Below are 11,603 nucleotides of genomic sequence, written 5' to 3' on the forward strand. Positions count from 1 at the left end.
CGACTACAAGTCCGGCAATGGGCCTTTATGGATTGACCTCAATCAGTATTTTATATTCAGTATATTCATCTTTTGCAGGAAATATTAAAAAAAACACTTGAACAAAAAAAAAACCTTGTTTCCAAAATGCTTTGTACCTGCATCTGTTGAATCCGTAAAAAAAGTCTTAAATCAAGCATCTTCCAAAGGTTTACAACCTTGGGACATTTTAGAAGGCACCTGCTTTCAATTTTAAACCCGTACAAAGAAATAGTTTTACAAGAGCTTAGGAACAGACTTCAGACTTTCCTCTCCCACACACCAGCCCTCACTCTACCACTCAGCCTACCCCAGACCTCACCCTACCACTCAGCTACCCCAGCCCTCACCCTACCACTCAGCCCAGCCTACCACTCAGCCCAGCCCAGCCCTCACCTTACCACTCAGCCTACCCCGGCTCTCTACCCCCTCACCCTAACCGACCTAACCCTCTTCCTCACCCAGCCCACCCTAGAACTACCTTTCCTCACCCCCATACCACCCCACCTCCAGTCCAGCCCACCCTCCTCCCTATCCCAGCCCCTCAGCCCACACAGCTGCACCCCGCGGCCAGCAGCTTCTCCACCTTGTGCCAGCGGTGGGCGTTGTCCAGGAAGGCCAGGTCCTCGTGGTGGGTGGGCCGGCAGCAGGGACCCCCCACCCCGTTGGGCCCGGGTCGCGGCAGCACCCCGCCCAGCAGCAGGTGGGCCAGCGTCAGGTCATGGTTGGAGCGGACGCGCTCGCAGGCGCCGCCGCAGTACTTGAAGAGCACCGTCTCATCGGCGTCATAGCCCAGTCCCAGGTCCCGGACCTGGAGCTGGACGGAGTGCAGGCCACAGGCCAAGACGGGGGCGGGGGCCGCGTCGAAGCTGGAGCGGCGGGGGCGTTGCGGGGGAGCTGGCGGGTCCAGAGAGGCCGTGTCACTGCCGCCTACAATGTGATCTGAAGAGAGGGAGGGTTGAGATGACATCACAAACTACCAGAACACACACTACTAGAACACAAACCACAAGAACACACACTACTAGAACACAAACTACTAGGACGCAAGCTACTAGCACGAAAACCAAGAACACAAACTACTAGCACACAAATTACTAGTAAACAAACGATCACACAAATTGGTTCACAAACTACTAGTACACAAACTACTAGTACACCAACTACCAGCAAACTAACTACTAGTACAAAAATTAAAGCACACTAACTACTTTGTTTCCAGTTCTCAAATGGCGAGGAGGGATTCCTTATCCTGAGCGCATTCCGATGTATACATTCAGAACTGGCATTAACTACAATTGATACCAAATAATCACTAACCATTCCTTAAGAATAAATACACCACTTTTTTTTCTATTTCAGGTCATACAGTTCCAAATCGATTGTTGTCGATTCATTGATCCTTCTGCCTGATCCTTCTTCCAATGAACTCATCAATTAAAGGTTAACCTTATTCAAAGGTCAGAGGTCAACCTACCGAGCAGAGATGGCAGTGCGTGTCCGTAGCCCCGCTGGACGCAGAACAGCAGGAAGAGCAGCTGGAGCAGGGAGCGCATCGTCGGGTGTGTCTGTCTGCGTTCACCGTCGCCGAGTCCAAATCAACCCAATATGGTTTGCGTTGCGTGGGTGTGTGTGTGGACACGAGAAGGTGGTGCTGAGATGTGGACCAGCCACAACCTCCAATATATAGCTCTTCAGATAAGGAGGGTTGGAGGGATGAGTGGAGAGAGAGAGAGAGAGAGAGAGAGAGAGAGAGAGAGAGAGAGAGAGAGAGAGAGAGAGAGACACCAAGACATACGCCAACAGAATGTCCCGCTCACCCCTGACTGACAGGAAGGTGTAGGAGGGCCGCCAGGCGCTTGACCCAAAATGAGCCGTTTTTTGGGGATGGGTTCGAGGGTGTTAATCCCAGGGCCCTGCGCCCAGACGGTGGCTATTAACCCCCAGGGTGAAGGTGGCGGAGCCAGTTAGTGTTTAGAGAGTCAGTTTTTATGTTAGTTAGTTCAAGAAAGCGCCAAAGAAGATATACTGTATGTAGGAATACAGAGCAAGAAAGGTATCACAAAAAAAGACGTATGTTTTTTATTCGTATTAATACATTTTACAGGACATGCAAATGTCATTAAAAATACAAAATAAAAATAAAGTGACGTAATACAAAAAAAGCAAAAGAAGTACATGGAAAATCAGACAAAAATTATAAGATTAATAATACAGGAGCGAGGTTGAATCTTGGAGCTAATGGAAAGAGTCTGTAATTAGAGGCTAGAGAAAGGAAACAACTCTTATCTGGGGAGACATTCCACAGGGTGACTCGTCCAGCCCAGGCAGAACCTACAACCTGGTCCATAAATTGAGGGATTTCATCAGCAATGCAGAGATGAAGGCGAATATGCAGAATATGCATTGTTCTACTCGGCCAGGGCAAATAGGTAAAGGGATGGAATGTGAAGGTGATTTTATGTGGATGTTTTACCATTCTTTGCAAAACGTCTATCCATCACATGACAAAACATATTCAGATTGTTTTTAGGCAGTTTTAAATAAAAGTATTGATTCATGGATAATAACTATGAACTATGTTCAAGAACTGTTTTAACACAACACTGTTTTTGATCAATACAGGTTGAACAACCCCTCCATCGACTTTTCAAGACAATTCCCAAAACAATTTTCAACAAAAATAACTAAAACATTTCCAAGAAAACGTTTAAATCCAATCAAGTAAATTTAAAATGTTTTTTTGGTGGGATTTCTAAGAATTTTTATGAAGATGATCAACCACCTAACAACTGATAGGCCCCCTCCATGCACGCTGGGGATTCGTCCTGGCAGAGATGGCGGAAAGTTTGTTTTCCTGAAGAGAGAGAGATGGGTTTCGTCATGGGTTTCCCCTCTCATCCCTACCAGATAACGAAAGGGCTGGAAGGGACCCGTCACATTCCTTCCATGCGCAGGCGGGAAAAACACATTTCAGAAGGATAGAGCCCTCTGGAATCTCAACTACAAATCAGGCCTGATATTCCGAGTGGTCAGGTGTCAGGAATTGAATGAGCGACCTTGCGTGAGAGGGTATAAGGGCAGACTGTGACAGCCGCTTTTTAGATACTGATTTTGTTGAGAGGCTCAACCAAACCTGGCACATTTCTAGCTAAAAGATTTTTGAGCTTACACACACACATGCTAGAATCCAGCCAATTAGGCAGCACTGTCTCTTTGATTTAAATTTCTGATTGGCTCTTGCTGTCTTTTGTCTTTTTAATCCACTGCAATTATCTTTCTTCACCATAGATGGGGTAGTCCAATGTTAGTGTTTGCTCTTTAACTGTAATACAAACATCAGATATTAATTTTCCCTTTGGACATTAAAGATTATTAAATTTTCCTATTTGTCTTCTGGGTAGCATAACACCCAAAAGTGATCCCATACATGAGTATCAACTATTAAAAACACTCCTTCCTCTTTCTCTCCAGCTGATGTACTGTAATTCATGTATGATTCAATGTTTTCCTGTGGCACTCGAAAATGGCAGTTTGTTTGGGTCCTTCTAGGAATACAAAATTCTAATCATTCAATCTTTATTTGTTGTAGATTATGTCTTCAGTGTGAGGCAGAACAAACATTTTCCAGAATATTTCACCAATTCCTAGAATCCATTTACTCTGTTGTACTGCAGTAACATTCTCTTCAATGTTATGAACTACAGGAACCACAAAAGACTAACTTTGGAAAGAGAGTTTCCTGCTTGTAGGAACACTACTAATGTAAAGACAGGAAAGCAATTCTCAGTAGAGGTTTAGAACTTCAATATATCATCATTAATACAGTTTGAGGGTCTTGTATCTCATTGGTGCAGTTGTGTCAACCAATAGCGTGGGTCCTTCTAGGAAGACCCTTCTCAGAATCATACACTATACCCATTCATAACTTCCCATAATCATTCTGAGATTATTTTATAGAACTCACTTTTTCTGACTCTGATTTCATAGAATCCTTACTATAAAGGACTGGTTTTATTACACTCTTGACTTCATAGAACTGTCATTTTATAGAGCTTTGACTTTATAGCTCTCTTGATTTTATATTACTTTATTAGAAACACTTGATTTCATATAAATCTTGATTTCATAGGACTCTGTTTCTATAGGACTATATGCATTTTGTCCTATAGGACTTTAACACATACATATCGTGCTAAACTTGGGTTTTTGCAAAAGTGTTATTATTCAGTGACACGCCACATGGACCTAAATTGCTTGCAGTTGAAACATAACTATGTAAAAAGGTGTAAGCATACAGCAAAGAGTAATACTTCCATAAATAAGGACACTTTAGCGATCCCTGTGGTGTAGTGCACTTTTCCCCTGAAGAACACTTTTCCCCTTTTTTCCTGAAGAATTCCTAGCAGACGGCTTCTTATCTTAATCACACGAAGCAGGAAAATACATCTATCTTGTCTCATAGATTATAAAGAATTTGCTCTGGGCTAAATCGCTGGTTGTCTCCTCAAAAAGACAAATGTTGGGAATAAAGATGAGGAATGATGTGAACGTCTGACTTTGACCCAGGATCGGTGTGTTTGTCTGAGCTGTCAGGATGCAGTCTGGGGGCTTAGGACTGGGCCGGGATCCAGTCTGGGTTAAAAGTAGCCCGACTCGGGACCTAAGCAGATAAAAGGTAAAAATAGACTTATGTATGAATTTCATAAATAATAGATGTGTAGATGTTGAGTTGATGGTGTCCTCCCGGTAGACCCTGATGAGCTGTGAGTGGAAGGATTATAATTCACTGATTTTATGTCAGACACTTTTATTCAAATTTCTAAAGGTCATCAAGGAGCCATTAGGTTAGGGGCATCTTGCTCTAGGATGCCTATTAGTTCGGCCTTCAGATCAAACCCTTACCTTCCGACTGGGAGTCAATACCCTCTGTGCTCTCCTGGCTGGTTTCATATTGCTGCGGAGGGATGGCTTTTGCAACCTAAAAGAAAGGAAGTGGTTGGGAGTGACCTGTGATGTAAACATATACTTTAGATTTGGACTCTTTATGTAAAGCATTCTAACGTTACACTATGGGATAGATTGATACGTTATTTTCTTATCCCTGCGAAGACCTTTCTTTGTTGCAGCAGAAGACAGGAGAAGACAAACAAGAACTCATAGACAGTATAGAAACCAAACGCATTGTACAAAGTCTAATAAATATACACATTCTATAAAGGTGTCCAGGTACCTGGTAAGTTTTGGTGAATCTAGCCTTTTTTGAGAATTCTCTACCCATGCACTAGGTTGTGCATGGTTACATAGTACCGTAATGTAGAACTCTGCTCTGCAACACAGTAAAAACACATATCCCTAATATCTCTTAAGTAATCGATCAATCATATTTGATACCGTATCAAATACGGTATCAAACCTAGAACAAGATTCGATGCATATCGTATCGAACCCACCGGTATGCTAGGAATTAAAGACGCGACCCAACTCTGTGTCTGCTAATTGGAAGTTGTGTACCGCATTCCTGGATGAGATGGTCTGGCGGCCGGTCCTTATAGGGTTTGTCTGGCCCGATCCGGGCAGGAATGTAAGGAGCAGTTACCGGGAAGCCTTCTGAGGGGATTTAACCTCGGAATCCCAAGCTTGCGTCGAGACGCTCTTATTTCTAGGCAGTATAACTGACGATCCCGCCGCTTCCCGTCAGACCCGCGGAGCATCGCCTCCACCTGCCCTTCCTACTAAATCCTTCAGCGGGAGTCACTAAGCGGCCTCCTCCTCCTCTCTAGCTGGTGTTAGAGTAGGAGGGTGGTGGGCACATGTGGGAGGTTGGAAATGTTTCATGGAAATGTTGAAACAATGACGGAGACAGGGAGTGACAAACTACCGCTCCTGAATGAACGACATTGTACCTTTGCCGTTTTCCACTTTCAATATAGGGCAACACTTGGTTTGAGCCTCATAGGGTGTTCACCAGGATGTAGTGACGTCGCTGGCCAGTTGACCTGTGTGTCTGTTCAAAAGGTGTCAATGTTTTTTTGGGCGGGTGTTTTATGAAAAGGGTACCTGTTTTTTTTTTACACACTCACACGGCTATTGTATTAGAGAACTTTGTGCGTTAAACATTTGCAACTGTCAACTTTGTATTTCCTGTTGTCCTTCAATGTATTTTTATATGTATATGTATTTTTATTATTATTTTTTTTTTTACAATACTCAAGACGCATCGTTGTTGAAACATATAGGGACTTTTATTTTTGCGTCAACCTTTTTTTTTTTTCCCAATTTGTAAACTCACTGATATTAACACAACATGATTAAACTGATTAAAACTAATTGAAATCTGTAGAACAAATTAACATGGAACTGCACATTACTTAAGGCTACTAAATGACAGGCTACTAAAGTAACATTCATAAAAGTCCCACGTCATTGTCCCAGTTCTATGGTGGTGTGTGTAAAGTTGTGAAGTGTGGTGTCCACTTGTAGGCCTACAGCAGCAGTAGAATGGCTTAACAGCGTTGTGTCCTGTAGTAGAGAAAGCAGTTTGATTTGCCCCTGGGACTGTTGTGGTTGTTGTTGTGGTTGTGGTCCTTGAATAGGGCGTGGACCGGACACTGTGTTGTCCTTCAGTTCTTGCGTCTTTCTGGCGCTCTTGGACGGATTAACGCCGCTCAGTCGAGAGGCGAGAGACCTGGAGGGTCGGGGCTTCCGGATCTTCGGGATCTTGCGCCTCTCTGGATCGTGGGCCACACTGTGGCGGGTCAAACTGCCCTTCATGGCGAACGTCTTGCCACAGCCTTCGTGGGTGCAGGCGAAGGGCCGTAACTCTTCGTGGAAGGAGGTGATGTGGCTCATCAAGTTGAACTCGGTGGTGAAGGACCTCTGGCAGCCCTCCCGGGGACACTTCAGCACCACCCGATGGTCGGCGTGCACAGCCTGGTGCTGGTGCAGGATCCACTTGTGACTGAACACCTTGTCGCACAGGTCACACGGGTAAACCCGCCGGTGCGCCTCCCCTCGGTGCTTCAGAAGCTCCGTCCAGGTCTTCCCCGTGAACACGCACGCCTCTTCTCGACAGGGATACCCGTTGTGTACCTTTTCATGGCGTCTCTGTTTACTGGGGCAGGGAAAGCGCATTTGACAGCCTTCGAAGGAGCACTGGTAGGGAGGCAGCAGAGTGTGCTGCTCGCACATGTGCAGCTTCAGCTGCTTGTTCTTTTTGAAAAACAGCCCGCAACCCGCCACGTCGCAGCCGTATTTCTTCTGATCCGTGGCGTGTTTGCGCTGAAAGTGTCGCAACATGTTGGTGTTGGTGGTGAATGTGTCCGTACAGCCGTCGGCGGTGCATGGGAAAGGCTTCGTCCCGCTGTGGGTCAACTGGTGCCGGGAGAGGTGGTAGGGGCTGGGGAACGCCTTACCACAGCCGCTGTGCTCACACGCGAAGGGTTTGATTCCCGTGTGTTTGCAGAGGTGGGCATCGAGTTTCCATTGTTTGTTGTACCTCGCGTCGCAGTCGGGATACGAACAAATGTATCGTCTCTCTGGTATTCGTTTAGTTTCCATCCTATTCACGGGTTTGGTTACACTAGTCTGTACATCCCGCATACGTTTTATTTTGGCGGCGGCACTTCCAGAATTCGCCTGAACGGACGTGACGTTATGTTTTTACCCATCAGGCAATGCGCTCGCAGCACCGATATTATTATCTGCGAGAACCAAGAAGACAAACTTGTAAGTATTATACAGTTTAAAACAGTTTCATCGTTCATTTACGTTGCGTTTCTTTTTTGTGGATAAAACTCATGTTGTGTTTGATTGTTTATTGACTTGCAAGAGAGACGGACGTGGTAGTGGGGTGTGAATCTACCGCTGTTTACTATCTGTCGTTAGCTGGTGCTAACAGGGGGTCAGCCATAGAGCACGACCACAAGAAGCTGAGGAAAACCTAGCTCTACAAGGAGCTATATAGAGCAAGGGCTCACAGGGGGTCACCCATTGAGCACGACCACAAGAATCTGAGGAAAGCCTAGCTCTACATAATGGTGTCAGATATATATAGAGCTATGGCTAACAGGGGGTCATCCATATAACATGCCCACAAGAAGATGATCACAAACAAGAAGCCAAGTGGGTAATATCTTTGTTTTTCAGGAGAAGCAGAACGATTGATAGACACTAGACTAGATAGAGCCAACCAGACACTACTATGGTGAGTCTTGTGTACATCAGAATCTGTGTGGAATAGTACTCATAAACAATGTGTTCAAGAATTTGTTTTGTTTACCCGCTCTCGTTTCTTCTTAAAGGGTGAACGTAAAGGAACAAATAAGTACTACCCGCCAGACTTTGATCCGGCTAAGGTGTGTATTTTTACCACATGACAATTTTGGGATGCTTTTTAACTGACATGGTTTGGTTAATGCCTGTTTCGGTCGCCATCTTTTTTCATTTCCCAGCATGGCTCCCTCAATGGCTACCATGGTACACATGCACTTAGGGAGCGCGCCCGCAAGCTTTCCCAAGGAATCCTCATCATCAGGTTGGTTTACATAGAGAAACACGCACTCACACTTACAGATACTCAAAGTTGCTGGTTGGAGCTAAGCAATAAAACCAGTGCCTCTGTTAAAAGCTTTTCATACATGCTTTCTGTTTTATATATACGTGTTATGTGATTCATACATCACTGTGTGTGTGTGTGTGTGTGTGTGTGTGTGTGTGTGTGTGTGTGTGTGTGTGTGTGTGTGTGTGTGTGTGTGTGTGTGTGTGTCTCGATAGGTTTGAGATGCCCTACAACATCTGGTGCGACGGCTGTAAGAATCACATCGGCATGGGTGAGTCCTGAGATGATGTGTAGTTCTTACTGGATCAGAACTTACCATGGATACCGTTGTGTTTGAACTGCGCCTGTCCTCCGCTCGTAAAGGTGTGCGCTACAACGCGGAGAAGAAGAAAGTGGGGAACTACTACACCACACCCATCTACAGGTAAACCCACGGCACGACCCCGGGCCCACAGGCACACCAAGGGGGGGCTGGTGTGATCCTCAAGCTGTCCTTTTGGACAAATTGCTCTCTACAAGCTTGTCTCAACAGAAATCTTGGTTACAAAGTATTGGCCAACTGTCACTATCTCTGAACTTCCAATCTGTCTCAAAGATGGATAATATTTATTGTATATATTTTTTTGTATTATTAGTTATAAAGTCATCGCATGTATATAGTGCCTTTCAATGCAATGGATGTGCTTTATTAGGGACCAGGGGACGATAATTTGTCAATGTTCAGCACTGAACTGTCTCACCCCCTCCTGCTCACTAATGCCCTGGCTCTTTGCTGTCTCACCCCTACTTGCTCAGTAATGACCTGTCTCTGTGCTGTCTCACCCCTACCTGCTCACTAATGACATGGCTCTGTGCTGTCTCACTGCAACTGAATGACCTGTCTCTGTACTGTCTCACCCCTACCTGCTCCTTAATGACCTGTTTCTGCACTCCAAGTCTCTGGATGAAATCGTGTGCTGACTGACTGAATGGTAGCTAGTGAATGTGAGTGTTAGTGAAACAAGCTTTTGGAGTCAGGTGTTTGATCTGTCTCCCCCTGTGTCGTCCTCCAGGTTCAGGATGAAGTGCCACCTGTGTGTCAACTACATCGAGATGCAGACGGACCCGGCCACCTGCGACTACGTCATCGTGTGTGGTGCAGCCCGGAAGGAGGAACGCTGGGACATGGCGGACAACGAACAGATCCTCACCACAGGTGAGCCTGCAGCCCTGCTCTGGTGGACCTGGGAATTTTTTCAGAGAGAGAGAGAGAGAGAGAGAGAGAATTTTCTTTTGTAATTCCCTTTTAATTATTCAGTTGACACATGTTTGTTCCGTTAATTGTATTTATAAAGACATGCCTGCCTATGAACAGCACTCTGAACGGCCTTTGTGTTTGGTTCTAAACACAATGCCTCTCTCTCCCTGTGTCTCTATGTCTCTTTCCCAGAGCGGGCGGAGAAGGAGAAGCTAGAGACGGACCCCATGTACAAGCTGGACCACGGGGGCAAGGACCAGGAGAAGCTGCGGAAGGCCCTCCCTTCGCTGGCTGAGATCCAGGACCAGCAGGAAAGCTGGAAGGACGACTTCCAGCTCAACAGCACCCTGCGCAGGAGCTTTAGGGTACTACACGCTCATGTTTCATTACAGCCTGCAGCCGGCAGGCCTACAGTGTTATAGCGGGACTTCTGGGGGAGGAGGCACAGAAAGCCTGGGCCTGACGCCAGGAACTGAATGGTGCTGGTGTTGGATACCCCACCGTTGGGATTAATTCACACCGTCCCCAGCGTCATTTTGCTATTTGCCAAATGAAAAAATGTTGTTGTACTGTAATATTAACTCAATGTTCTCGGGTTCTCCCCAGGATTTAGTTCTCCATGGGGGGCGCTCTCTCTAGTCCGCTGCGGCCATAGTTCTAAGGGGATTTGGCAAGTGGTGGGGTTCAACTAAGGGTTAGGAGTAGCAAGGGGTTCTGAGAGGTCCCATCGCTCGCTGTCGGGAGGAGATCTTTGAGGAAGTCTCTGCCTCTCAGACGGAGAAGAAGGTGCGGGCCGACCAGGAGGAGAAGGACGACGCGGTGAGGAAGAGGACCAACCTCTCCATCCCTCTGCTGGCCGAGAAGGAGGAGGACAAGAAGCTGGCCTCGCTGCTCACCTACCAGGCCCCTGACTGTGAGAGAAACACACACCCGCACATATATACACACACCTACCAGGCCCCTGACTGTGAGAGAGACTCACACACACACACACACACACAAACACCTACCAGGCCCTCTACAGTGAGAAACACACACCCACACATATATACACACTCCTACCAGGCCCCCTATTGTGAGAGAGACACACACGTACATAGATACGCACACCTACCAGGCCCCAGAGAGAGAGAGAGAGAGAGAGAGAGAGTGAGAGAGAGAGAGAGAGAGAGAGAGAGAGAGAGAGAGAGAGAGAGAGAGAGAGAGAGAGAGAGAGAGAGAGAGAGAGAGAGAGAGAGAGAGAGAGAGAGAGAGAGAGACATGCACAATTAGCCCTAACATGGTCCTAGTGTGTTTATTAGATTTATTTGAATCCCCTTCCCCTATCTCCCCCCCCCCCCTCCCCCCCCCCCCCCAACAGCTTATGACGCCCGGCAGCACAGCAAGAGGAAGGAGATCGCCACACGCTCCTGGTTCAGCCCCCCTGGGGCTTCAGCCGGTAGCAGGGGCCCAGGGGCGTTCCTCCACAAGCTGAGCCTGCAGGGGAAGGGGGCAGCCGTGGCCAAAGCCCTGGGCACCTCCCCCACCATCTCATCCGGCACGGACCCCTCATACGACGCCGGACCGCCGGTGCAGGCAGCTTGACCCCCACCTGCACCGCCACCTCCCGCAGGAAATCAGACCCCGGCCCCGCCAACATTAGAGTCAGGGCAGAGACACAGCAGGAAGCGGAGGAGGAGGAGGAGGAGGAGGAGTCTCGCTCAGTGTCATACCAGGAAGTGGCAGTAGAACACAGTAGGGAGTCTGAGGGAGCGCCGGAGAGCAGAAGCGGAGCGGGAGCAGCAGGAG

General features: G+C 47.0%; 3 protein-coding genes across 3 annotated transcripts in view; 1 reads left to right on the forward strand and 2 right to left on the reverse strand.

The window, feature by feature from the left end:
- Positions 1–562: 562 nt before the first annotated feature.
- LOC311340526 (artemin) lies at positions 563–1,574 on the reverse strand (the record flags this gene model as incomplete). Its single annotated transcript, XM_084465397.1, has 2 exons — positions 563–960; positions 1,496–1,574. The coding sequence occupies 2 exons, from the start codon at positions 1,572–1,574 to the stop codon at positions 563–565; spliced, it is 477 nt and encodes a 158-aa protein (XP_084321523.1).
- A 4,804-nt stretch (positions 1,575–6,378) lies between these two features.
- Positions 6,379–7,635, reverse strand: LOC311340322 (transcription factor IIIA-like). Its single transcript, XM_084465225.1, has one exon. It carries the CDS (start codon positions 7,618–7,620, stop codon positions 6,442–6,444), a length of 1,179 nt encoding a protein of 392 aa, XP_084321351.1. The 5' UTR covers positions 7,621–7,635; the 3' UTR covers positions 6,379–6,441.
- Positions 7,396–11,603, forward strand: part of yju2b (YJU2 splicing factor homolog B) — a gene marked incomplete at its 3' end in the record, with an annotated part of 5,095 nt that continues 887 nt past the window's right edge. The window contains 12 exon segments of the mRNA XM_084465398.1: positions 7,396–7,485; positions 7,692–7,746; positions 8,167–8,224; positions 8,322–8,375; positions 8,472–8,554; positions 8,794–8,849; positions 8,942–9,002; positions 9,631–9,773; positions 10,008–10,180; positions 10,590–10,728; positions 11,176–11,352; positions 11,355–11,582. Coding sequence (XP_084321524.1) covers positions 8,222–8,224; positions 8,322–8,375; positions 8,472–8,554; positions 8,794–8,849; positions 8,942–9,002; positions 9,631–9,773; positions 10,008–10,180; positions 10,590–10,728; positions 11,176–11,352; positions 11,355–11,582 — 1,117 coding nt within the window. The 5' untranslated portion in view covers positions 7,396–7,485; positions 7,692–7,746; positions 8,167–8,221.

The sequence above is a fragment of the Micromesistius poutassou genome (genome assembly GCF_964030765.1).
Source record: "Micromesistius poutassou genome assembly, chromosome: 3".
Classification (NCBI taxonomy): domain Eukaryota; kingdom Metazoa; phylum Chordata; class Actinopteri; order Gadiformes; family Gadidae; genus Micromesistius; species Micromesistius poutassou.

Excerpts from the sequence above, each read along its gene's own strand:
- LOC311340322 (XM_084465225.1), bottom strand. The coding sequence starts at position 7,620 with ATGCGGGATGTACAGACTAGTGTAACCAAACCCGTGAATAGGATGGAA.